Here is a 27,889-nt window from a genome sequence, read left to right as displayed (position 1 = left end):
GATGATCATAATGGTCTCTTCTGACCTTAATGTCTATGAGTCTATATGAGACTAACCCCTGTTCAGTAGCTAGAAGAAAGGGTGCTGCCTTCCTGCCTGCATTTTAGAACAAGCTTTTGCGCACAGTGTACTTATAATTCAGTTTTGGAGAGAGAACGGATTTATTAAAATATGGTTAAAAATTGCAGTACCTCTCCTGTAATGAAAATCCAAGTGTTTTATTAAAATGTGTATACAAAACAAATGCTAAAGGTCTAAAAGATTCCTGGAGTAGAGACTATAGTATCAATTACAAGGTTGCAGTTGACTTTTTTTTTTCCTTTAGTTTTGATTATGAAGATGCAGGATACCAGGCAGCAGACCTTGTCAAAATGGATATTCTTTTAAATGGAAACTCTGTTGAAGAATTGGGAACTGTTGTACACAAGTAAGTAGATGAACTGGAGAATCCCAATCAGTGAATGAAAATGCTGCTGCTTTATATTTTCAGCATATATTAGTGAAAAAGCAATGAGGATTTCATCCTGCAACCACCTTCAGGAATGATCTGCAAAGGAAGAGAGATGTTTTATAATTAGGAAAGAATTAAGAATCACATATTTGTGATTTTTAGAAAGAGATGCAAATACTTAACTAGAAAAACAGGAAGTGGAAGTTGTAAAAAGGAGGACAGGTAATTGCCTGTAAGCAAAAGGTTCACATTAAGGAAAAAAAGCGTTAATCATTTGAAGAGAGCTTAAAAAAGGGGACACAGATCTTGTGGAGAGGATTGTTGAAAATAAGAGAAGCAAACTTACCAAAGGTACACAACTGAAAGTTGTCAGTTGTTTCATGCTCCAGATTACATCAATGCCATGTAAATTTAATATTATCTCAGTTTAATTTTGTAACGAGACATTAGATGCAACATTTTGAAGCTGCAGAGGAATGTATACATTGTAAAGTCAGGTGTCCTGTTGCAACTTCCTGCAGTACATGATGTTCTGGTTGTGTTCCTCTCGTTACAGCTTTCCACTTGTTCTTCCAACTACTGTCTTTACTAGTGTCCTTAATTCTCCTCTTCTTTTAGTTTTTCTCTTCCTTCCAAGATGTCTGAACCTTAATCTGCAGTTGCTGAAATTCATATTTACACTTTAGTTATTTTCTGTTATGACAAACTACAATCTTTCCTAAATTCTTTGATTTCTTAACTTCAGAGGGTCAGAATAACAAAGCAAAACTGTCTTGCTCCAGGAAGATTGTTTCATTCATCCTTGCAATCAACTCTCTCTGATTTAATCTTCTGGCTTTCAGAATTTTCCATGGGTTCCCTAGTCTCTCACATTAAGCCTATGCCTACTCATTTTCCCACTTGTTCATATTGCTCCTAAAAAATTGATATTTTATCTCTCATCTGCATCTCTTTGTAGTTGATTATTGCTTTTAAACAGGTACTTCTCTATTTGGGAACTCACTGAACTGCTTCCTTTCATCAGAACTAACCTTAAAATCATTGTTCCCATTATCCTAAAATTGACACTTAAATCCCACTCAGTATCATTTCCTCTTATCGCTGTATCTTTCAATCTCTCTCCTCACGCTGTAACTAGATTGCATATATTATAATGGAAAGTGTTATGTAACCTAAATACGGGGATTGCTACCAGCATCACCTATCATAAATATACACACCCATACGCATCTTAAATATATACATTTATAGCGTTAAACTGTAGCTATTTATTTTACTGCATCTATCTATTGTACAGATAAAGGGAAGCTCAAATGTTGCTATATCAAACTCTGTAAAGCATATATTTTCAGCTACTGCTTGCTATAAAATGTTTTGATACAGGACAATATAAAATTATTATTTTTTTTTTTTCCAGACCACAACAAAACTGTCAACATATAGCTTTGTCTTCTAGCCTTTTTGGAGCTTTTCAGTGTAAATTTGCTATCTCTGTCATTTCATGCTTTCAAAATCTGAAATATGTGCTAGTGCAGAATGCCTTTAGATAATGTCTACTAATAAGTTAAGAGAAACATTTAAAAATGTTTCTGAACGTAACTGTTTTGTGAGTAAATGTTTGAGAGGACTGTACTGACCTATTAAACCTCTAAAAGATTAAACATCCACCTCCCCTTGTAAAGATCTAAGAAATAACTGCTGAAATTATAATCTTATTTTGTGTGTGTCTGGATTATGCCTCAATCTATAGAGGCAGCCCTTTTATTTCAGTTTATTAAGTTCCTAGCCAAAGTCTGAGCTATACATTTTTTAAAAACAAAAGATGTACAAGCATGCCAATTGAAGTTCTCCACCTCACCCCCAAAAATGTGTTCCCCTTCAACACATTATCACCCACACTTCTTATCTTCCACAAATAAAATCCTCCCATCTCAAACCCCTGAGACAAGTTGAATTTCTTCCAAACATACCCCCAGGCTAGCCAAACACATTCTCTTTGCTATCACAGCATTATTAACTTTAATATAGAGTCCAGGGATTTGAGGAAGTCAAAAAAGGACGAGAATTCTCAAATTATATACCTTTATATCAAAATGCTCTGAACTATACTAAACTTATTTGGGTTAAGTATTCAATATGATACATGTTTTATAACAGTCTACACATTTAATTACTGAAGATTATTTGAAAAGCGCTTTGTTAATGTAATCAAATTATCATTTATCTTATATGAACTGATAGGCTGCAGGTGCAATGGTCTTTCTCCTCACCTTGGATAGAGTATTATGCTAGGATCAGAATATCTTTGATTTTAATAGGGAAATAGACCCTTTTCAGGAACAATACTTACTGTCTAGAAAACTGTTAATGATGATTCTCAAGTGTTTTCTCTCAGACTGCATTATTCTCTCAGAAAACAGTAGTGAATTTCCCTTTCAGAGACAAAGCTTATGCTGTTGGCAAAGCCATGTGTGAACGTTTAAAAGATGCTGTTCCTAGACAGTTGTTTGAAATAGCCATCCAGGCTGCTCTTGGCAGCAAAGTCATTGCAAGAGAAACGTAAGTTACACCTTTTTTCCCTGGCTTTAGCTATCTTTTTAAGATATGATGATGAGGAAATGTTTTATTTGTTTTTAAATATTTTTAAAATTTGTCCCTTCAGCCATAAACAAACAGATTTTGTTGTAAAATCTAGTCTGTTTAGGGGTAAACAGCAGAAGGTGCTGGCCCTCACCTGCAGCCAGTGGGAAAATTACTTGTGGTGGCCTACATTTTTTTTTTCTCTCATTTATATAGTACTAGTCTCCCAAAATAAAACAAATATTCGATCTTCAGATTTGAATCTAATATTCTTTTGATGGCAGTAAAGTTGAATTGTCATATTGTAATTTTATTCAGTATAAAACCAGGTAATGTTTCTTAATGGATCAAGCACAGTAAATCACAAGGGAGTGTGACGGGTAGAATAGTTTCTCTCCAACAAAATCAGGTCACAGTGCTGAGTACGTGGTGAACACTAGGACCCCGGGGACTGAGCAAAGGTAGTTGTTCCCACATACTCACTCCAAGGGAAGTCTAATGCAGGCTCTGCAAGCTAGCTGTTCCCCTGCCAGCACCGACAGTACTCCCACTCCAAACTAACCATGGTTTCTTGGCATGACCCCAGTGCAGTCAGCTTTTGTAGCTGCAAAGGATTGTGGGATTTGGGTAGTGGTAAATAAATAACCCTGGGTGGCTTTTGGGTCCTAAGTGGAAATAGATTCTAAAATGTATGAATAGTAAGAATCATAGCACATATTTAATAAGCTAATCATACAGATGGTAGGGCATTATCAGTTCATTTGCAATAACACTGTGCCACTGGCTCCATTAGGTTCTATTTTTTGCTTAGTGACAGTATTGTAAAGTTTTGAGTGTTAGTCAATTTGAAATAAGTCACAGGTAAGATCATTAACTAGAAAAGGGATTGTACTGTGCTAGTTATTTTTATATATACCCTTTAATGGATGCTTCCAGAATTCAAAAATATCAGACAGTTTGAGGCTTAGCCTCCTAGCTGACTTGGACTGGAGGATTTTAAAAGAAACACTAGTGATCTGTATGACAATACCCAAGCATCCTAGACAAACTACCTAAAAACATTTCGCCACCCATAGATTTGGGTTAGTACTGGCTACTTCTTGGAATGTATTAGGGCTTGTGTGTTGGAAATGTACTGACATGTTGATGATGTATACAGATAGTATATGGTATCTTCTCTCTTACAGAGTGAAAGCCTACAGAAAGAACGTTGTGGCAAAATGCGTAGGTATTTTTCAATTCGGGGAGGGGGGTATTTCTGATATTTGAATATAGACACTTTCAGTGGTCCAGCTAGGGGGATATGGTCCATCTCTTTACTCTCCCATGTCCCTCTCTGTACCACACTGTTTCATTTTTGTACTTTGCTGTTTTCTGGCTCACTTGTCCCTCTCACTTTCAAGCTCCAGTGACAAGGTCCTCTTATTTATACAATTATGTTGTTTAGATTTTCATTCTAAAGTACAATTTTCCCTTTATTCTAAAATACAGTTTTCTGATACTGATTCTGTTGTCTGCTTGCACTATATTTACGCTGTGGTTTAGAGAAACTGACAGCTTTTTCAAAGCTGCACATCTACTGTATACCTAAGAGTCTCAAATTCACTATCCCTCAGTCTTTCCCAAATGACTTGGCTGAGTTATTGTGAAACAGTTTCCCTGTAGAGACTCGTTGTGACTAGGCTTGACTTTGGGTTTTTCATTGCTTAACCAAGATAATACAGATTCAAGAATGTAGTGCATAACTGTTCACAGAACTAGAGAGAATTACAGAAAAAGTTGATTATGCTTGTCAGAGGTCTAAGGACATAAGTTACAGAAGAACCCTTTACTTTCCTTAGTGATGGTAGATATCTCATGTGATAAATGAGATAATGGAAGCTCCTGCCTGTGTAAATGCTTAAATTACAGGTTGTTCACTGGCTTCTCTTCTCCCTCTTAAATATTGATAATTTAGGATGAGTAGTGGGAGTTAGATTTGACCTGAGGTTACATCTAATATAATTACTTTTTTCAAAAACTGATGACTAAATAGCTACTGATACTGTATTGCACAGCTCTTACTGTTTTTTATACTGTACTATCTATACCATATACCAAGTTAACACATCTTTCCTTTTTAATAGTATGGTGGAGATATTACACGGAAAATGAAGCTTTTGAAGAGGCAAGCAGAAGGAAAGAAAAAGATGAGGAAAATTGGCAATGTGGAAGTGCCAAAAGATGCCTTTATAAGTGTTCTAAAGAGACAATCTGAAAAATAATTGGAGACCAAAACTCTGCAACTCTGATGCTTCTATCTAGCTTTTGCTGGGCAAATGACAGGATGAGGTTAATGTATAACTTATTGCTGGGGGTATGTTTGTGTTATCTTATATTTAATTTTGTACATATGGCTACAGCTATATGGGGAACAAATTTTAATTGGAAGAATGTACTTGACGTCTACATTTCAGTTTTTATTACCATACGTTATTTTGTAATGTGTACAGTGAAATTCAGCTAGAATGACTGTGGGTGATTATGGAATCCAGTCCCAGGAGGAGCTTGCTTTAAAGCACTGCAGGTGTGGCCAACCCCCAACTTCCTTTTCTAACTCTGCACACAAGAAGTAATAGATGGTGCACTTTAGATCTCAAATTCCTGGAAGTACGTTATTTGAAGGTCAGGGCAATATAATTGATTTTTATGTAAGTACAAGGAAAAGGGCACACCAGCTCCACAGTAGTGAAACAAGCTAGACTGTTACTCCACCAGCAAGTGTAAAACAGTCATTTAGGAACTGACAATTAGGAGAGATCATATACCTCAACACAGAGAGTTGGCTCAATATTAGGAGACCTCAAGGCTTCTGAAAACAGCAACTGTAGAAGACTAGGTACTGGGCATTACTGATCCCATGTAATTCCCTTTCCTATCACCTATTTAATGGATACAGGTAAGTGGCAGCACAGAGGGCATACACCTTATCTAGGTCAGAGTGAAGACATACATCTAATTTATGGCAAGAATGTGAAAGACAAGTATGAGGTGCTTAATTATCTGATGTCTGTTTCAAAAATGGGGGATGGGGGGCAGGGAGGAGTTGCATAATTAGTCTTTAGTTTGCTTCTTAGGAAGTAAGGGTAGATGTTTCTAGCTCTGTCTGTAGAGGGAGCTCACCCACATTCAGCAAATGGTATAACATGCCTCACCTTATAAGGTTAGGAACAACCTCTAAAACACAGTTTAGAAAACTGTCATGCTTACAGGAATGAAATCCTTAATTCCAGCCTGTTGAAGGGGACATCCTGCTCTGTGGAAGTGTTATAGGACATGACTTGAGCAAAGAGGTTTTACTACAGGTGAGAAGCCAGCTATTCTGTATTAGGCTCCAACTAAACTTGATGCACTCCAGACAAATTGAGGGACAAGTGTCCTTTGAATAGAAAACTTGTTTCATGCAGTGTTTTAAAGTGAACAGATTAGGAGAAGGTTACACATGACCTCCTGTTTTAATCTAAACAATACCAAAAGAGGGGTAGTGTCAAACTTTAATTACAGCTATAAAACAATCATGTTACTATTACTGTGAGAAAGTATTCTCAGCCAGAGGATTGAAATTAATCCTTTTCACAACTTGTCTTCACAAGCTGCTATTTTAGAAAAACTGCATAAACCAGCAGCTGTTTGGCCAGTTTTAATAATCAGTGGTTCTCAAACTTTTGTATTAGTGACCCTCCTTCACCCAGGAAGCCTCGGAGTATGACCCTCTCCCTCCCTCCTTGTAAATTAAAAACACTTTATATTTAACACTGTTATAAATGATGGTGGTGAACCAGGATTTGGGGGTGGAGGCTGACAGCTTGTGACCCCTCACATAACCTTGCAAGCCCCCTAAGGGGTTATGACCCCCACTTTTGAGAACCCTTGTAGTAGATGAATGCTGCAATAGCAAAAAAACAGAATCTGAAGCATGTAAAATCCTCAGCGTGCTCACACACAGTTCAGTGTAGGGTGGACCACACTTAAATCTTTCTGGAGGTGTTAAAGTAGGATTCTTCAGCCACTCCAGCAAAGTGAGAATTTGAAGTATGAAGTACTTGAGCAGGAAAGATTATTTTTGCATTTAGTTTCTATATAGCAATAGTTAACAAGAGGCTGGTATACTTGATTTGTGTTTGATGCTTTAATAGCAAATTTTACTTAAGTATGTGTTTTAAAGGAGAGAGGCAGAAAAACAGCAGTTTACTGGTCAGTGCCTGCTTAACTATAAATCCACATTTATGGCTAAGGAACATTTTTTTCCCACTGTAGAAAATTACTATTTTGAAAGCCAAGACTATTTAATTATTACAATAGATGAAGAGGAACATACCATCAGATCCAGCCCATCTCTTTCAGTGGATATTTTAAAAGGGAATTTACTGCTGGCATAAAGGAGCTGGTCTGGCACAATGTGTTAGCTTTGCCCATATCTAGAGAAAGGTACACTATCCTTTCACTAATCCTTTGGTTTTGAAACCTGAAATGTTTATTCTCAGACTACAGTTCACATCAAAAACAAAACAAACATGGTAAGGTTTTTGTGAATTTAAGCTTTACTTAGAGTAACAGTAGAAAAGAGTGGCATTCTTAGTAACAGTTCAACATTTATAGCAATCTACAGTGCAAACTAACCATTGTACTGCAAAGTGGTTCTGTTTACATTCAGACTTGTTTCAATACTAGCCATCTGGATTTTTAGGCATTCTTACTGCAATTAACCTCCCTTTACAATTATTGGATCACAACATCATGTAACTAGGCCATTCATCTCCAAAAAGGAACATATTGAATGTATTCATTATCTATAGCGTTCATAATTACCAAAATATAAAATTCCTAAATAAACTTGAAACATGTAACAAAAGTGCTATGGCAGAAGTATAATATGCACATAATTGAATAAGTTATTGTAACTGTTCGAAAGGGTCCTCTATTTTTAGGCAGTTTTCATACTTTTATATGCCTGAGTATTGTACAGTAGGACTTAAATGCCCAGAAGCTATTGGTATAAGATTAATTTAAGGCTACCAAAGTGCAAAAGTTCAATGCGTATTAGATATAAACAGAGCACTTCATAAGCAAAGTTGTGCATCTGTTACAAGTCCATAACGTTTGACATGTGAAAGCCCAAAAGCATTTTGCCTATAGTGAGACACGAAAAAATGAGAAGTGTATCTTGTACTGGTGGAGCCGTGGACTTTTGCTTAAGCTAAAGTATAATTTTCTCCCACACAGTCAAACAGTACATTGCTGTGTTAAGAATACACTGCTGTTTATTTCTCATAGTATGTAACTGCCATTTACATTTGCTCTATTCTTGTTTACTTACTGTAACAGCTAATGAAGTCATATATACAAAATATTAAAACATGCACAATACAACAATGTATAGAGATGGAATGTAAATAGAGATACTGGATTTTTTAAAAAATACAGTACTTAAGATTTCCCATTTTAGCCAGTTTTCAGCATATTGCATAGCAGTAAGTTTGTCTGCTACCTAAAAATGGTGTTTACCCACATGGAGTTCCTCAATTCCTTCTTCAGTTTTCTTCTTTCATACTGTACAGTGGGTCCACAAGTTTATTGTGAACATGCATTAAACCTTGGGGGGAAAAAGCAACAGTGCCTGTTTTACATTAGTTATCAGCACACATTTCCTATCTACATTGTTTGCTGTTTTTAACTGCACATAGGTATATACATTAACATATGCATTGAACTAGAGAAAAGCAGAATGGGCACTCAAAAAAAAATTTAAGATCAACTCTATACTGGCACCTAGCTATTAATTCACTTAGGCTGAAGGAGCAACATGTTGTTCCTGTATTATTTGTGGACATTATACCATGACTACATATGAACGAACTGAATAGGGACATGAATGGGAAATGTAACAATTCTGTAATCATCAGATATGCATGCAGGACCATTATTTAAGACTTGTTTCAATTTAATTTCAAGTACACACTGATAAAGACTAACAAAAATAGCTGTGGGTTTATGTCCAAGTTAGAGAGTGCACAATATTGTTGCATGATTCTCTTAATCTATAGTTTTTCACCACCAGAAATTTATACGATACTTTGATATGCTCATAACAACCTGAAGATGTTTATGACTACACCTTATGGTATCAAACTCTCAGAACAAAGACCAATTATCTGAAAGGTCAAGAATATACAAATAGAACATATTTACATACATATGAAGTGGTCAATTAACTTGCTACAGAAACAGTAATATGTATTTCCTTTAATGTTCAAGTATGCAACCTTTTATCATGGATTACTTTGAAAAGGAATCATATCGAAGAACCTGCTTATGCACAGTCTGCTCATTTAATGTCATTCAAGGTCATCAATTCATTTAATGTCAAAGTGCAATTCTTACTAATTTTCACTCATGTTAACACTTTGGCACTGATACAATTAGGAAATCAAGCTAAAGATCCAGTTCCATTTTGTGGCTGATCAAGAGAATTGTTTACTAAACTTCAGTCAGTTCTTTCTGTGTAAACCTAATGAAGGCAATATATGATTATACACATTCTCCTAAACACATTATCTGAGGACAGTGGACTTGCTCAGGTTTAACGAAGCATATATTACTTATTCTGAAGAATCTTTATTACTAGTGCTGATGTGAGAGGTGGAAAAAGCCAAGCCCAGAGCCAAGGCTATAGTTGTAGGGCTAGCAGTTAAAAAAAAAAGTAAGTAGGAATATGTTAACCGAATGCGTTTGATACAAAAGATGGTCGATACACAGAGAAACCCACAGTGATACTTAAGCAACTCTTAGAACATGAGAGCTGTCACATTGAGTCAGACTAATGGTTTATCTAGCCCTATATCCTGTCTTCCCACAGTGACCAATGCCAGGTGCTTCAGAGGGAATGAACAGAACAGGCAATCACTGAGTGTTCCATCCTGTCATCCACTCCCAGCTTCTGGCATAGGCTAGGGACACTCACCGCATGGTGTTCCATCCTGGCTAATAGTCATTTATGGACCATGAACTTATCTAGTTCTTTCTTTGAGTGCAGCTATAAGTTTTAGCCTTCACGGTATCTCCGGCAACAAGTTCTCTGTGTGGTGTTCTTCTTCAGAGTGGAGCCATACTTTAAATTTGCATCTACACTTCTTGCATTTGATTGCCTGGTTCTCTTTTTGAAAAAAGGGGAGAGGGAGCATATGCCCCAATTTGTGTTTCCCAAAGGAACAAATAGTATTTTTAGATAAGTGCTGCACTGCTGCTTTTATGAAGCATATTTAATTTTCCCATTAGTAGATGTGCATTTCAGGGAGAGCACATTTAGAGGCACGAGTCTGATATTTACAAGCTCTACATATTAGAGGAGAGCAGAGTGAAGATCCATTCTCCACAAGGGCAGCAGAGTTTAGCATCAGGATCACCCTCCCAAGAGGTACCAGCTGGGGACCCACTTCCTGGTTCCAGATTTCACGTTTCCTAGATTTTACAAGCCCCAGTCCATTCTGGGGCAAAAAGCCCAAGGTACTTGAAACAGCTGATCCAAATGATTATGCATTTAAAACATTACCTGGAGGAGGAGAAGAGGCTTAAATTACTGGATGGCTTGGATAAGGGCCAAGTGAACTGAGAAATATTGGACTGTCCACTTTCCTGTTAACCTCTGTTGGAAAGTATACACTTCCTGAGTTGTGCAGGCAACCAGAGTCCTTCTTTCCTAAAGTGTGTATCCTACAGATTCAGAAGTTTTCTGTGTGTACACATTTTAAAAGTGCTCTTAAAAGTTTAAGAACTTAAAGCATTCACTCCGCTCCTATGAGGATTATTTATATGCCAGTGTTCAGAGTTCAACTGATTTTGCTGTAACCAGATTAAGTGTCTGGTTATTTGTTTTGGGCATACATTAAGTTTTTGCATTCTACAACAAAAGCAGATGAAAAGTTCACCTTCCCCCCACCCATGTACTTTCTAAAAAACATTGTTAGACATCAAGTATGGAAGACTGCAACCCAAAAACTTGAGGTTTTTGGAAAGTTATGAATGAGTGAAAAGAGGACGAGGGGCTACAATTAGAACTAGCTGCTCCAGTTACTATTGACTTATCTCTATAAACCATAATGCAGATGTTACTGTGCTATAGTTTGAGGTATAGTACCACATATCTGAAATTTTACAAAAATGACTCAAAGTTTTGGAGATGGTGAGAGGGTGGTAGGTAAGTGAAACAAATAGGATAGGCATTTTTGAAACATATCTATTGAGGCCCCGAAAAGAGTTAATCAGAAGACCAGGATTAAGAAACTCCTAATTACTAATCCTGGCTGACATTGCCTTTCCTCTGTGGCCTAAAGTGAGAAAACCGTCTGTCTCCCCATGTATAAGTTGAGGTTGTAAGTTTAAAATGATTAACAATATTTCTAAAAATTACATACACAAAGAAGCAGTACATTATAGTGTAACTGATCAGAGTAATTAAGAAAAAGTATGAACACCTATTCATACACACTATGTATGTATCTATATATATGTGAGAGCGGTATTCCCATTAATGTCGTAAGTCTAATTATATGTTACTAAGTTTGTAAATGACAAGATTATTAATCAAGAGCTATGTGAACTAGTGCATTGAGTCAAAGGAAGCAGTTTTAGTATTCAGTATGTCCAGGCAATCTTGACTAGAATTCTAGATTACAAAGACTAATGATAAAAACTACATTCAATAGAAGTTCAACACTGATAAACACTAAATTTACTTTTTCAACGAATAGCCAAAATATACACATAAAAGAGTAATGAGATACTCATAATTTAAGTCAAGAAGTGAGCTACCAATGATATTGTGGTAAAAAGAAAACCCAGTAGCTTGTGGAAATCCCAAAATATGGCCTTTCTTAAGTTGACAGTGTCCATTGAATTGTGCGTTTAGAAGAAAAAAATACTTTCAATTAAAGTTAAAAAGCCAGCAGCCCAGATCTCATGGACACCTCAAAATAGTAAGTGTTCATGCCCTGGAGAGAAAGAGGTTCAAAAAATAAACAAACTTCAATTTCTATCTACCGTAGCATTAAGACTGGGAAAATGATTACACGAATTTCTTATCCTCAACATCCATAGCCTAATTAGTAAGAGAACAATAAAACAAACCTGATTGCTGTGAAACAACTTTGTTATAAGCAGCAATTTATGTAAGTATAATTTTAAAAAGGCACTCATTGAAAGTGCATTAAGGATCAAACAAACAAGGTAGTGCAATTAGTGCTCAGAAAACCACTTTATGCTAAATATACTTGATTAATTATTGACATATAAAGCCAACATAGGAATCTCACTAGATTACATAGTGCAGATTTAGTTATAGAAAACACATAGTAGGCAAAATGTCTTCACAAATGATTTCGAAGGCTTGAATAAAACATTTGGGCCTTAGCAACTTCAAAAGTCTGGTTTACTGAACAAATGCACAACAAATAAGTCAGAAACGGAAATATACAGCAAACCATAGCAGAAGCAGCAGCTTGAAATGATTTGGGATTAATCTCCATGATTTATCAAAATTTTCTATAACCTGAATTTCACTTTGCAGTGTTTCTGAAATCAACAAATTACAGCAAAAAGCTATGTCCTGTAAAGTCAGGTCTCCAAGATGCTGCTGTTGATGCACATGGCTAATATATTAAATTGCAAGTAGCAAAGGATATAGATTACATCAAAGAAAGTTTACACGAGGGACATATTAAAGAAGGATTCTGTACTTTGCTTCTTGCATGAAAGGAATGCAGCTAAGCTGCTTAGCCACTGTATTACAGACGCTCTTTGTTAGTCTCTAAGGTGCCACAAGTCCTCCTTTTCTTTTTGTGGATACGGACTAACACGGCTGCTACTCTGATCCCCGACTTACGCAATTGTTCCGTTCTGGAAAGCCTTGCGTAACTCGAATGTTGCGTAAGTCAGAAATGTATACCCGAATGTTAAGCAAAAAAACCCACAAAACCAAAAAAACAAAACAAAAAACCCTTCCTATTTCTAGCTTACGGAACTTTTTCCGTAAGTGCGAATTTGTGTAAGTTGGGTCTTGTGTAACCCGGGAAGCGTCTGTATATTATATTCAAATACAGAGTTCAGCATTTCATATTTGAATATGGCAACTATTTTCAATTGTACATGGTGTACTTGGAGACTAGAATTTAACCCCCAGTCATTTTTAACTTATTAGTCACACAAGAACCTATTCTGTTTCAATTCAGTGCTCACCTTTGAAGTATTTCACAGTTTTAACTCTTAGTTCTAAAGTAGCATCTTCATCACATACGAAGATCGTGCGGGGGTGCTGCTGGAAAGCAGAAACTGTCCACATATGATTAACCCCTTCTTCAATTGCCTTGTACAAAGCAAAAGCTTTATGGGCACCTGTTATGAGAATCATAACCTGGAAGATGAACAACACCACACACACACACAAAAGAGAGTGAGTTTTCCATTTACCTTAAATTCCCGAATCAGTTTTTAATTACTAGTTAGATAATGGAAACCTACAATATTTAAACATCTTAAGATGAACAGTTCTTTAACTTATACTCTACTGAAAACCTACCACTTTTCAGAGAAAAATATACCTGCATATTTTAACGTGCCCATCATCATATCTAATATCCAAGCACTAACATGTTCCCACTTGACTCCACATTATGAGATGTCAGCCAAAAAAAGGTGATACCTAACGGTCAAGAACTGCCAGAAGTGCCTCACTCAAGATGACACATCTACACGTACAGATATCATTCAACGCAATTACCCAGAGTATTCATTATTATTATTACTACTACTGTAGTGCTAAGTGAAAGTCAGAAAGTATGCCAGAAAACCCCTTTGGTTTAGACTTTCATGCAACAGCCCCTAACTATACAGTTACTAAAGGTGACCAGTAAAAGCTAAGATATCAAGTTCTAGTAACTCTACCAGTAATGTACTTATTGTCTCAGTAAGCCAGGCCAAGAAGACATTCAGAACATTACCTGACAACACTTATTTCACAGTTCCATAGATGGCTGTACAAGTCTTCCTTATAATAAAAATCTTACAGTATTTTTATATAAAATAAAACCAGATGTGGCTTTTAAAAAAAATACAGAAACTATACACAGGATTAGCTTAGCCATCACTGAAATAGCCACCTCTGGGAAGAAACAGTAACAGCTGCACAGGAAACCTAAGCAGGAGTTTCAGAGTGGTTAATTCTATAATTCCCTATTAAAATTACAGGGTGAATTTAGGTTGACAATATGAATGAGAATAGGGCCAAGACACTTTGATTTTTTTTTGTAAATGAAGAATTCTACAGGTTCTATAGTCATTATAAGTGATCAGGATCTCTCTTTTAAATCTCATCTGAAAGAGGTCTCCAAAAGCACAGTGGTCTGTACAGGTAAATTTGACTAGTTATACTGGTATAACTTCAATCTGTATAACTGTCATGTTGACCCACTTATTCTGCTGTAAGTGTGGTACTCTTTAGTAGAAACCAAGCCTCTATTAAAGCAACATAAGCTAAACTGAAAAAAATCCCAGAATACCATAATATGTCACAGGGTGATGCCAGTACAATTATATTGGTTTAAATTCACCCTGAGATAACACAGAAAACACTTTCCCCATGTATGCAAATCAATGCTGGGGAACTGGTTCAGAAATGGTTTGGAAGAGCAGAGTATTATTGGTGTTAACATTTAAAAAGTCTGAAAAACCAGGCACTGTTAAAAAGGATCCTTTACTCCCTATGGGCCTTCTCAATGGAGCACCTAAATGCTTAGACTGATATGTTGCCATGTTTACATTATAAGGAATGAACATGTCACCATTAAGAAATGTATCCATTCATAGCATTCTAAAGAAGCCACAAAAACTTGTAATAATTGCTTACTACCAGATGCCCAGTTTAAGTAAACCTCTAATTAATAAATAAAAACTTATTGAAATCTAGTTGCAGATTCAGTAATATACTGTTAACTGGTGATTTATTCATTTCAAGATCCTTCGCATTAGCTCTAATATGATTTCAAATGACAAAAAGTAACATTGCATGTAATTTTACTGATGCAGCTTTGTCATAGCATTCTGAATATAGACACATGCAAATTAAACTAACAATGAGTTCTTACTTCTCTAGCATCCATCACTGTACCAACACCAACAGTTAGTGCCATAGTTGGCACTTTAGATAAGTCTCCATCAAAGTATTTAGCATTTGCCAAAATGGTGTCCATTGCTAAAGTCTTTAACCTTGTTCTTGAAGCCAAACTTGATCCTGGTTCATTGAAAGCAATGTGGCCATCTGGACCAATGCCTTAACAAGACCAAAAAAAAAAAAAAAAGTCAGTGATTCAGGGTTCCTGATAAGGCTACAAATATTGTAAGAAAAGATTCATGGTAGAGTTTCCTTACTTATTAATAAAAAAATAAAGCAAGAGTCAAAGCTAGTATGCTATTAAATTAGTTATTAAAATTTGGACACTAACACTTCTATAATTTCTGGTTCAAACTGATTCTCCATGTTAGTAGTAGAAGCCTCCCTTTCTTAAACTGTCTGCGTCAAAATGAGATACATTTGTAGATACGTTTTGGAAGTGATGACATAAAGGGATTCAATACATGTATTAAAACTATGACTAGCGATCACTGCTAGAGTGTTTTCTCATACCTCCAACGAACAGATCAATTCCCCCAGCTTCTTCAATTTTTTTTTCAAATGCATCACACTCTGCCTGTAGGTCTGGAGCATTCCCATCAAGGATGTGAGCATTATTAGGATCTATGTCAATATGCTTAAAGAATTTATTCCACATATAAGAATGGTAACTCTCTGGATGATTTCTTGGAAGCCCTGGAAACATTTAAAACGAAATGTAAATGGATTTTACTCAAATTAAACTTCCAGATTTACATTAAAACATATGCTGGGCAAGAAATATGCAGTGAATTTCTTAAATTCTGTCTCACCAGATCAAATAAACTGAAGCATTTTATAGACTGGCTAGGATTCTCCATTTCCAGGCACCTTATGTATGTATACACTCACTTTGCACAAACATGCATGACTATACAAAATATAAGACACAGGAAATTTTGGCCCAATAATCTGTTCCTAAGTACCTTTAATAAGGAAGTTTCAAACACTTCACAAACATTGAATTAGCCTCAACGTCCACTTCAGTTGGGTAAGTATTATTCTGATTTTGCAGATGAAGACATTGAGCAGCAGGGAGGTTAAAGAAACTTGTGTAGAATTACACAAAACTTGCAGCAGAGGCATGAATCTCACAACTCTCAGTCCTATGCTTTATTCAAAACACAAGAATCTGATTTATAGTTTTAATGCAGAAAAAAATTATTTGAATAGGTAGTATTTCTTAACATGAGAGATATAAAACTTACCTACATATTCATCCATATTGAAAGTCTTTACATATTTAAAAGAAAGATCTCCATTCTTGTGATATTCTATCAGTTTTTTGTAGCATCCCAAAGGTGTGCTCCCTGCATAAAATAAGATTATTCTAACGTTTTGTATGCCAGTAAGACATTTTTAGATGAATTTGCAAAGCTATAAAGGATAAACTCTTTATAAGTCAATTCCGCTACGACGTTAGTTTGTAAACGCAGTGTCAATTCCATATTTAAAGTTGTGATAAACCTTATCCTTCTCCCCAGGGGGAAAAACTCAGTGAGTTTTTTCCACTTTTCTGAACTATGACCCACTGAAATATTTACAAGAACATAACATTTAAAGTTTGAATTAGGCATGTTTGAACTTTTATATAATTACGTACCTATCTAATTTCTAAGACACCTATTGCTCTGGTTAACCAGGCACCAAACATTTCTGTAGCTACTGAATTACATGAGTTTACAACAAAAAAAAGTATTACCTGTTGGTAAACCAAGCGTAAAATACCTTCCCTGGCTTGGTTTGAATTGGATAATACGATTACAAATGTACTTTGCTGCCCATTCACTTGCCAAATCATAGTCATCAAGAATTACCAGTCTCATTCTGATGGTGAACCGCTTACAGGAAAAAATGAGGTTAAACCTGTGAAAAACATTGAAAACAATTCTTTTTAAAGTCTCATAACATGAAAAACAGAACAAAAATTTAGGTAGGTTTAGTTTACCCTTAGATGTTATTTTAAAAGACTGCGCAGATCTAAAAATCAAGCTTCAAATTTCTAGAATATAATTCAGGGTGGACAAAAAGCATGTTTTTTATGCACTCAATCAATAACTTTAGAGGGGATTTCAAGCCATCTGTCTTCCCTCAGGTTCCAGTTGGACAACAAATTGCAACATTTGCGTCACTGAAAAGGCTACAGAAGATCAGGAAACAAAACTTGATCAGTAAACATAACCTATTGGTCCATTAATTAAAAAAACCTACTGCACAGGGCAAAACTGTGAAAGAGTAAGAGAATGAGGGGATAGACCTTTTGAAACACAGTACTCTAGATCCCAAAGTTTTAAAGACTTACACTTTGATCTTGCAAACACTTACACACAGTTTTATGAATGAATACTTCCACTGAACTCAAATGAGTTCAAGGGGACAACTCACACAAATAAATGCTTGCAGGATTAGAGACTTAATCTGTCCCTCACTGGAAAATGGGGGCCTGGTCAGTTGCTTGTTTTATGATTATCTGAGAAAGCAAAAAAAATCAAGAGTTGCATAGCGTTGTCAGTACAAGGTGAGCTACCTTACCTTTGTTAAGTAATCTTTACAAAGGATTTTTTTTTTAGAACTTCTTGTTATTCCATAACTGGTTGAATTTGAGTGCCTGAAGTTAACTAAGAAGTGACATGCGCTACCTCTCTGTTTCTAGTTCCCCATCAATGACAGGAAGTGGAAACAAAAGACTGGCAGGTTTAATCATAATTATATCATTAAGGTCCAATAGCACATGACCTGCTAAAGTAGAGGTGGGATAACTACGGCCCGTGGGACTGTCCTGCCCAGCCCTTGAGCTCCCAGCTGCGGAGGCCAGCCCCCCTCCCCGACAGCCTCAGCTCGCCATGCCGCCAGTCCTCTGAGCAGCGGGGCTGTGAGCTCCTGCCGCGCAGCTCGGCGGCATGGCTGGCTCTGGCTGGGCGGTGTGGCTGCCAGCCCTGGTTCTCTGAGCAGCATGGTAAGGGGGTGGGGAGGTTGGATAAGGGACAGGGAATCCTGGGGGGGGCAGTAAGGGGACGGGGGGCAGTCGTATAGCCGTGGGAATCCCGGGGGGGCCTGTCAGGGGATGGAGGTGTGGAGTGGGGTCGGGGCAGTCAGGGGACAGGGGGTGGTTGGATAGGCATGGGAGTCCCGGGGGACCTGTCAGGGGGTGGGGGTTTGGATAGGGGTCAGGGCAGTCAGAGGACAGGGAGCGGGGGAGGTTGGATAGGGGTGAGGTCTCAATGGAGGGTGGTTAAGGGCGGGGGGGTCCTGGGAGGGGGCAGTCGGGAACAAGGAGCAGGCGGGGTTGGATGGGTTGGGGATTTTGAGGAGGGCAGTCGGGGGCGGGAAGTGAGAGGAGGAGGATAGGGGGAAGGGGCCAGGCTGTTTGGGGAGGCGCAGCCTTCCCTACCCAGCCCTTCATACAGTTTCGGAACCCCGATGTGGCCCTCAGGCCAAAAAGTTTGCCCACCTGTGCTAAAGCTTAGAAGAAGACAACATGATTTAATTGCACCTATAACACTCCTGAGTAAGCAACAGTTCCTTATATCAGTTAAGGACAAATGCCCTCCAGGCATAGTGGCTATGGTGCTGAAAGTTGTGGGTTCGAGTCTTGCTCACTCTCACACTGAAAGGCCACCTCCAGTTCACTCTACTGTAAAATGGGTACCTGACCCCAGGTTAGGGCAGTCAAAGATGGTCAGACATGATGCTAGCCATATCACTTGTACAGTTAGCTACGAAACTGATGTGCCTTAACTGTGTCAGGCCACTGCGCCATGTGCTCGGGGGAATTCTGATTACCACCAAAGGAAATTATACACTACTTGCATTCACTTAACAGTCAGGCTGTGAGATGTCAGAGGTAGTACAGAATGTACCGAAGACCTTGTATAGTAATTTCTCCTACGGAAGGAAAAAAAAAGAAAACCTTTGGAAAAGCTTCTACAGATGCATTACCTAGAAGTTCTACAGAGCTTTAGCAAACCATTCTGATACCCAAATTCAAGACAGATTAATTCAAACTGACACAGGTACAGAGAAGGGCTACTAAGGAAAATCAGGGGATTGGAGGACCTATCTTCTGAAGACAGCCAAAAGAGCTTGGGCTTTTCAGCAAAAAACAAAGGCTGAGAGGGGATATGATTACAGTCTATAAATACAACAGGGAGGGAGAAGAGATATTTAACAGAAATGTTGGCACAAGAAAAATACATATAAACTGCGAGGTTCTGGAAAAGCACCTTAATGAGGGGGGCACAAACAACTTAGCTAGTTGTAAAATGGAGCTTGATTCATTTATGAATGGGATTATATAACAGGGTTGCCTATGAGAGCAAGGGACTGGACTCAAAGACCCAAGAGGCCCCTTCCAATCACACATCCCTAAACCAGGAACTACCACTATTGATCTCTATAGACTATATCACACTAGAAATGGGGAACAGAACATGAAATAGTTCAAGTAACATAGGTAGGTAGCGATGCTATTTCTTTTTAAGTTTTATACTATCAATGAATAGCACAGATAGATTAGTAGGAAGAAATGTTTATGAAGAAACATTTATGCTCACACCATCAATTCCCTCCAGCCATTCATTCGTACTCACAAAAACATACATAGCTTGTGACAATGAGGTACCAAAACTTCTTATTAAATTCACTTAGTCAGTCCTGTTTGCACCAAACCCAGAGATGGCTGAAGAAACACATATGCAGAAAGTTAACCCCTCCTTCAATATAAAACTCAAGAAGGTTTAAGAACTTTGTGGAGCAGGAACCATGGTTGGCAAACCAGAGTAATATGCAGACACACCTGGCAATATGGAATCTTTCAGGGTGGATTGATTTAAATCAGCACTTTAAATAAAGCGGAAAGCCTCCATTTAAAAACAAAAAAAATCCTTTTCCGTTTGTATATCAGTTACTTTCTAATGAAAGGTGCATTCGCACTGGTTGATATAAGCATCAAAATATGTTGATTTAAAACTAAATAAAACCTTTATACTAATTTCATAAATCTTTTTGTTACCTCAGAGGATATACTATAACTATATACATTTAAGCAATTATATAGCTTAATATTTGCAGATTCTGTACATTTTTAGTGTTAGAAAGTGGTGAATGATGTATTGTTTATTTTACTAGATAATTAACTTTATGCTCGTGACGTGTGTCAAGCTGCATTAGGATGGTAATTAGAATTAATTAAACCCACATCATATAAAATTTATTTTTATTAAACAAAACTACCTTATATTTTGGATACATAAACTTCTCTTATCAAAACATGTTTCACATTTACAACTAAATAATTTATTAAAGGAACAGAGGGATTAACTATAGACAGGACTGGCTTTAGGGAAAATGGGACCTGTGCAAACTTGTATTTTGGTGCCTCTGACACCAGCATTCACTTAACAGTCAGGCTGTGAGATGTAGAGATAGTACAGAATGTACCCATCACCCCTGCTGCTTCCCCGGGTTCTTTCCCCGCCCCATCATCCTCAGGCCCCGCTGCCTCCCCAAGCTCCATTCTAGTCTCGCACCACAGGCCCACCCCACTCCTTGCCTGTTGACCACGACACCTGGGCAGTCACCCGCCCACAAGGCCAGTCTTGGCTGTAGACTGTATATTAAACAGATTTCATGTCAGCCTAGGAAATTTTTCAAATATGCTTAAATGTCAGTGATTTTCAACCTTTTTTCATTTATAAACCCCTAAAAAATTTTGAATGGAGATGCTGAACTCTTTGGAAATCTTAGACACGGTCTGCAAACCCCAAGGGGTTTGAAAACCACTGGCCTAATTGAAAGTTACTTAAGCTTAAGTTCCTAGATACCTAAGTCTCTTGAAAATGAAACAGTATCCTAAGTTGCTTAGGCTGTCCATCAAACTTTTAAAACTAGTAGATCTCGTCCCCTCCCTCCTTGTTTTTATTCATAGACTGGAAGAGAAAGACATGACTCCCTGCTTTTTCAAACTCCCAATTGATTTTTCAACTTAAAATACTTTATTTGGACTAATTAATTCATTCTGTACCTGCAGAAGAGGTTACTGCTGTCAAAAGCTGATTTAGCACTTCCACAAATTCTGCTTTTGCACTGTAGTATTTTGTTTGTGTAGAGAGAGAGATGTAGTTGAGAAATTAGTGAATTTCTGTTTGTATCGCTGTATATGTATGCAAGGAAACAGAGGAGGGCCATTTACTTGAATGCCCAGAACCATCCAAAGGCAAGGGCTAGCAGTTACTGGGAAAATAAGTGTTCTTCCATGAGCAGGAAAGTTTTCATGATGGGTGGAATTATAAATATTCATAATTTGAGAATTCAGTCAGAGCTCAGGTAGTGAGAAGCTATAAATAGGAGTATGAAACCACTAAGGCGAGCTCAATGAATGGTCATCATGAGATACATGATGGTCTCTAGAGTCACAGACCAGGTTCCAATGCCTGTGATGCCTTTGCCAGTCTCTTGAACCCAGTAGCACAGTTCCTGAGTCCCCTACAGGATCAAGCCCTTAATGCAACACATGACCTACTGTGCCATATTTATGAAGCTTGACCTCAAAAGAAATGGTTCCCCCCTCACTCTTCCTTTATACAGACAGGAAGCCTTTAACAATAAGTGTTTGATAGAAACTCATGGATTCAGCATAGTTTTTTTTTTATTTAAGTGTTTTAAGAGGTCATGAGAAGTTTAGGCCTTAACATATTTTACATTAAATTCAGATTTTGTTTTAATCAGATTTTTAACAAGAAAAACATAGTTATTTAAACAATAAAAAAATGATTTAAATGTTAAAAGTCTATTCCCCCTTCCCCCCCAAAATATCAGTTTTTACCTACCCTGGAATCTTTAGTCTTAAAGAAAAGAACATTGCCTCATTCAGCAACCTAAGCTGGGTACCTAGGCCTGTACCCCAATGACACCACAACCCCACACCCCAACTACAGTCCCCCCAATAGCCCCCATTACCCAGCTACACCCACACTTCCCTCGGTCCCAGACCAAAACCTCCGTACCCCCGTGACCCACCACAGCCCCCCTCCGACCAAAATTACCGCCCTGACCCACCACAACCGCCCCCCCCATGCCCCTGGTACACCTCCCAATACCCCTTGCGTTACCCACCCCAGCACCGCTCGATTTCAGACTGACCCCTCCTCCTTCTCGTCTCCCCCCACAGCCCCAGCCACCTCCTGCTTCCCCTCTGACCCCATCACCCCTCCCAGCGCCGGCCAGCCCACGGCCCAGCCACGGGGGCAGCACTCACGGGGAGCAGGAACCCCGCCACCAGGGTGACCAGACAGGGCCCCCGGCGGGCGAGCAGAGCCAGGACCGCGCTGCTCCCGGGGACAGAACTAACCGAGCTGAGAACGAAACCGACCCGATCTCAGTTCAAGCTGAAGCGGGAGTGACCCGGAAACAGCTGTGACGGACCGGAAGTGACGAAAGAGCGAGAGCGAGCGAGGGAGGAGCAACGCGCATGCGCTGGAGTGACTATATCTGCGGTGGCCCGCGCTCAGGCAAGCCGTTGGGTTGAGTAGAGCGCGGGAGCGTGGTGGTGGTTGTAGGGCGTGTGCGGGGCAGATGTCGGCTGGGTTCTTGTAGGCGCAGCGCAGGGGCTGTGGGGACGGAGGCTCGGCGGTAGCGGCTACCCAGTACTGAGTGCTCCCTGCTGCGGGGCACGGCTCACGGAGGGGAGGAGGCCGGGTCCTTGTTTGTGAGATCGGGACGGACAACGGCCGTGTTCTGGGGCAAGGCCTAGGCCGTAGGAAAAATCCTCCCAAATAAGCCCCTGCCAGAGGCGCGCGCGGCTTGGGGAAGGGGACATGGCTGGGGGGTTGCAGGCATAAGCTAGGGGTGCAGGGAAACAGACACAGGTTTAGCTATTTGCGGTGTTGGGGTCGGCCTGTTGGCCCCAGGTTTTTAGACAAGGGGGGTAAGGTAATATCTTGTATTGGACTAATTTATGTTGGTAAGTTAGACAGGCTTTCAAGATACATAGAACTCTTCAATCACTGATAAAAGACAAAAGCAACATATCCTCCTTGGGTGAAGAGTTTTCACGGAATGATCACTGTATCTCCTCATGCTGCCCTCATCATCAAATGAAACCTGCACAGCGCTTCAAAAGATGATATTGGGGGCATAAATTCACTGTTAAACACTAAAAATCATGAATTTAAGAGATTGGGTTTATGGCTCATTACTCATTAACAATCTGACACGCACTAATCCTCCTTTGCGTTTTGACTGCAGACTTGTTAACTATCCACTTCACCTTGAATGATCTTTTACAACACATTAGCGCCTTGTGGTCTTTTCCACCTTGCCGTTAGGGGAGAGGGTCTGAATGCCTTTCCCAGACCTGAAGAGGTCTGTTAGTTCAAAAGCTTGTCTCTTTCACAACCAGAAGTTGGTCCAATAAAAGATACTGTCTCATCCACCTTGTTTCATTCATTTAGAAGATACATGTCAGACATCTTTTTGAAAATATAAACTGTAATTCATAATACTCTACAACAGGGGTCTCCAAACTTTGAGACAAGGGCCATATTAGATTTTGGGCCGAAGCGACTGAAAAAATTAAATATATGCAATATCGTTTAAAAAAATACTTTAGGATTAGTGAGAAGTATGATACTGATGTTTTTCTGACAAAATTGCATTTAGCTGTGGTTCAAAGTTAGTGTACCCTATCATCAAAATTGATTGTACATATTCATCAGACAAGCTCGAGCTGTAGTTGGATTTCACATATTTCATCATTGAAAATGTTTTTTCACGCACATAAGTAGTGCCAAACACTGACATTAATCCACAGACAAAGTTTTTTACATGAGCATATTGATCACTTGGCAGGCATTTATAGAACTCTACCAGATGTCCTTCCTTATATTTGTCCTTCAACAAGTCATTGGATTGTAGGTCAATCACTTCCATTTGAAGTTCAGGTGGCAGTTTTTTGAGATCGCAATCAAATGGGTTTTGGAAGATCTGTATTTCTCCTGCATTCACATCAAGGTCAGAGAAAAGCTCCTGGAACTGTAGTTTCAGATCAGAAATGATTTCTTGTGCAAACTTAGCTGGGAATCGTGATTGAGTTTCCTGGTTGAACTTTTCACAACATGTAAAATGAGCAAAGCAGTCCCTCATCAGTTGGGACTCGAAAAGAACTAGTTTTTGCCTGAATGCTGTCACCTGGGTGTACATGTCATAGATAGGCCCGTTTTCCCCTTGTAGTCTAAGATTGAAGTCATTCATGTGCTTGGTCAAGTCTACGAAAAAAGCTAATTTCCAAAGCCATTCACTGTTTGTGAGTAAAGGTAGAAGTCCGTTTTTTTATTTAAGAACATTTCAATTTCAGTTCTAAATTTGAAAAATCGCAAGAAAACCTTTCCACAGCTAAGCCATCGAACTGAAGTGTGGTAGGGCAAATCATGATATTCTGATTCTATTTCCACCAGAAATGCTTGGAACTGACAATGGTTAAGTCCGTGCGAGCGAATGAAATTCACGGTTGAAACTATGGGTTCCATAACGCATGACAAATCCAAATGTTTCCTGCACAATGCTTGCTGATGAGGAATGCAATGAAGAATCATAGGCTTGGCACAGCCCGCACTTTCACAAGCTTTGTAGATTTGTCCAACCAAACCTTTTTTTGAACCGCACATGTTTGTACCTCCATCGGTTATAACGCACTTCAGTTGTTTTCATTGCAAGTTGTATTGAGAGAGTGACTTTTCAACTTCTTTGAAAATCTCTTCACCTGTGGTTGTTCCAGGCATACTATGCACAGAAGCTAGTTCTTCCGTAACTTCAAAACTACTGCTGAGCCTGCGAATAAACAACAGCAACTGCGAAGTATCGGAAACATTGGTTGACTCATCAAGTGCTAGGGAAAACCACTCAAACTTCTTAGCCTTTTCATTCAGCTGGAAGATTATATTACTGAGAATGTCCTCGATTCTGCGAGCACCTGTGTTCGCCGAAAGACTAATTGTCTTAAATAAATCTACTTTTTCTGGGCATATTCATATTTGGATGCTTGAATCATACATATTTTAACTAGCTCGCCATTAGTAAATGATTTTCCTCGTTTTGCTAATAGGTGTGCCACTTGGAACCTGGCTCTTGTTGCAGCTTCATTCCCGGTTTTCTTCTTAAATATAAACTAGTGACAATAAAGCACGTGTCATGGATTCTAATTTATCTGAACGTAGCTTTTCCCTAAATTGAGAGTAGTTTGACAAGTGCTTGGTTTCATAATGTCTATGAATGTTGTATTCTTTTAGCACTGCGATAGTTTCATTACATATTAAACACAATACTTTACTACCTGATTCGATAACGAAATAGTCCATACTCCATTGTTCTTTAAACACGCAACATTCAGAATCAACCGTATTCTTTTGTCCTTTTCCCGACATAATCGCCCCAATAGCAATGGACTTAAACACAACGAATATACGTTTGTCACTAGTCTGACATGCGCTAAGACAAAAACCGAGGGAAACAACGACTCATCACACATCCAGTTCCTTCTGCCACTACTAACCTACCTACTCAGTGTTCATCAGCTCTGCGACCCTGGAAGGAATGCAGTGACATCCTGAAGTTCCACCGCCGCTCTGGGGTTTCCACTGCTGGCCCCTTGCCAGCAGGGGTCCCGCTGCTGGCCCCACCCAGTGCCCGCTGCTGGCCTGGGTGAAGAAACCCAGGCTGGCAGCAGACTGAGACCCTGGCTGGCAGGAGGCCATGGCGGGAATCCCAGGGGTCCCGCTGCCTGATGCAGTGTTGGTTGGGTGGGGGTCGGACAAATCGAAGCCCACGGGCCGTAGTTTGGAGACCCCTGCTCCACAGCATGAGTATAATTTTGCAGTTCTGATCTCAAAAATGATAGCAAAATACTTCTACACATTAAACCAGACTGGGGCTATCAACAAGCAGTCTGTTACCTTAGGTTAGAATTTTAGACACCATTACCAGCACAACTGACAAGTGTAGTTTCATACCTGTGCATGCAATTTGTTGTGCACTCCTGACTTCTGCAACATACTTGCTGCTAGATGCATATTAACAGGATGCAGCTTTGTGCCAACCATTCAGAGTCTGCAGGGGCCAGGAGATCTTTCTTCTGTCTGGGGAGTTTAAATATTTCCTCTATTGGGGAGATTCCAGAAAGTGTGTTTCTCCCTCTGAGGATGGCAGCATGAGCTAAGTGGATTCAGAGCTGTCAAAAGAAGTTGAATCTGCTTGTGCAGCACAGTCAAAGAGAAGAAGATAGTTATGTGTGGTACCAGTTTGCACAATGGCTATTGTGGATCTGGAGACTTCATTTGGGCTGTATATATGGAAAATCCCCATTTGCTGAGCATATCAGATGGTTGGTCTATAATGTGCAGATACTTTGTCATAAATATAAAGGGAAGGGTAAACCCCTTTAAAATCCCTCCTGGCCAGAGGAAAAATCCTCTCACCTGTAAAGGGTTAAGAAGCTAAAGGTAACCTCGCTGGCACCTGACCAAAATGACCAATGAGGAGACAAGATACTTTCAAAAGCTGGGAGGAGGGAGAGAAACAAAGAGTCTGAGTCTGTCGGTATGCTGCTTTTGCCGGGGATAGACCAGGAGTGGAGTCTTAGAACTTTTAGTAAGTAATCTAGCTAGGTATGTGTTAGATTATGATTTCTTTAAATGGCTGAGAAAAGAATTGGGCTGAATAGAATGACTGTTTCTGTCTGTGTGTCTTTTTTGTAACTTAAGGTTTTGCCTAGAAGGATTCTCTATGTTTTGAATCTAATTATCCTGTAAGGTATCTATCATCCTGATTTTACAGAGGTGATTCCTTTACCTCTATTTACTTCTATTTCTATTAAAAGTCTTCTTGTAAGAAAACGGAATGCTTTTTCATTGTTCTCAGATCCAAGGGTTTGGGTCTGTGGTCACCTATGGAAATTGGTGAGGATTTTTACCAAACCTTTCCCAGGAAGTGGGGTGCAAGGGTTGGGAGGATTTTGGGGGGAAAGACGTGTCCAAACTATGTTTCCCAGTAAACCCAGTTAGAGTTTGGTGGTGGCAGTGGATATTCCAAGGACAAAGGATAAAATTAATTTGTACCTTGGGGAAGTTTTAACCTAAGCTGGTAAAAGTAAGCTTAGGAGGTTTTCATGCAAGTCCCCACATCCGTACCCTAGAGTTCAGAGTGGGGGAGGAACCTTGACATACCCCAAAACACTATCATGTCTTTTTTTAAGAGATGGCTGTTGGGGTGTCAGGAAATGTTTAGACACTTAGACCTAAGAACCTCTGGATGCCAACTCTCAGAAGGAACTGGGATGTATAAGGGTACAGGGTTCTCCTGGTTTCACCAAAAGAATATCATATAAGGTCTCATGAAAGCATGGGTCATATGGGTCCACTTTCTTAATCTTTACAAGATGGATGGAGGGATAATATTTGAGGAGTTATGTATTTCTATATAAATTATGTTCTTAAAGCATGTAAAGTGACATGCCTCAGAATGATTTAACTAGACAGAAAGCACATCTGAATGAAGTATTCTAAGATTTACAATGGAGGCACATTTAAATACTGAATCAAATGCTAATAGAAGGATATGAAATCAAATTG

At 38.9% G+C, this 27,889-nt stretch overlaps 2 protein-coding genes and 1 long non-coding RNA gene across 14 annotated transcripts in view; 2 read left to right on the top strand and 1 right to left on the bottom strand.

The window, feature by feature from the left end:
• Positions 1-7,922, top strand: part of GUF1 (GTP binding elongation factor GUF1) — a 50,405-nt gene extending 42,483 nt beyond the window's left edge. For both annotated transcript variants that reach the window (XM_077815705.1, XM_077815706.1), the window contains 4 exons: positions 326-427; positions 2,891-3,010; positions 4,219-4,255; positions 5,158-7,922. In XM_077815705.1, coding sequence (XP_077671831.1) covers positions 326-427; positions 2,891-3,010; positions 4,219-4,255; positions 5,158-5,295 — 397 coding nt within the window. In that variant the 3' untranslated portion in view covers positions 5,296-7,922. The remainder of the gene's footprint in view (positions 1-325; positions 428-2,890; positions 3,011-4,218; positions 4,256-5,157) is intronic.
• Positions 203-22,682, bottom strand: GNPDA2 (glucosamine-6-phosphate deaminase 2). Of its 11 annotated transcripts, XR_013345992.1 has the most exons (9): positions 22,525-22,660; positions 16,972-17,135; positions 16,478-16,579; positions 15,744-15,926; positions 15,205-15,389; positions 13,301-13,475; positions 798-8,663; positions 635-681; positions 203-547 (listed from the first exon to the last, which is right to left on the bottom strand). XR_013345992.1 is itself a non-coding variant. In XM_077815714.1 (8 exons), the coding sequence occupies exons 2-7, from the start codon at positions 17,093-17,095 to the stop codon at positions 8,602-8,604; spliced, it is 831 nt and encodes a 276-aa protein (XP_077671840.1). In that variant the 5' UTR covers positions 17,096-17,135; positions 22,525-22,660; the 3' UTR covers positions 203-1,113; positions 8,559-8,601. The 11 variants fall into 11 exon arrangements, 7 of the variants coding, with proteins under 7 accessions (XP_077671840.1, XP_077671839.1, XP_077671834.1 ...); XR_013345990.1 differs by having other exon boundaries at positions 635-8,663; XR_013345991.1 differs by having other exon boundaries at positions 203-681.
• A 44-nt stretch (positions 22,683-22,726) lies between these two features.
• On the top strand, positions 22,727-25,286 carry LOC144264197 (uncharacterized). Its single transcript, XR_013345988.1, has 2 exons — positions 22,727-22,777; positions 24,722-25,286. It is a non-coding gene; the product is annotated as an uncharacterized LOC144264197 (long non-coding RNA).
• The last annotated feature ends 2,603 nt before the right edge of the window (positions 25,287-27,889 follow it).

This window comes from Eretmochelys imbricata, chromosome 4, assembly GCF_965152235.1.
Source record: "Eretmochelys imbricata isolate rEreImb1 chromosome 4, rEreImb1.hap1, whole genome shotgun sequence".
NCBI classification, from domain to species: domain Eukaryota; kingdom Metazoa; phylum Chordata; order Testudines; family Cheloniidae; genus Eretmochelys; species Eretmochelys imbricata.
The sequence above is the reverse complement of the archived record's forward strand: the minus strand, read 5'-3'. Positions and strand labels throughout refer to the sequence as shown.

Excerpts from the sequence above, each read along its gene's own strand:
- GNPDA2 (XM_077815708.1), bottom strand. The coding sequence starts at position 17,095 with ATGAGACTGGTAATTCTTGATGACTATGATTTGGCAAGTGAATGGGCA. Across the intron at positions 15,390-15,743 it reads AATTGATCTGTTCGTTGGAG|GCATTGGTCCAGATGGCCAC; the intron begins GTATGAGAAAAC and ends GGTCTTGTTAAG. Across the intron at positions 8,664-13,300 it reads AACTGTGAAATACTTCAAAG|GTTTAATGCATGTTCACAAT; the intron begins GTGAGCACTGAA and ends TTTCCCCCCAAG.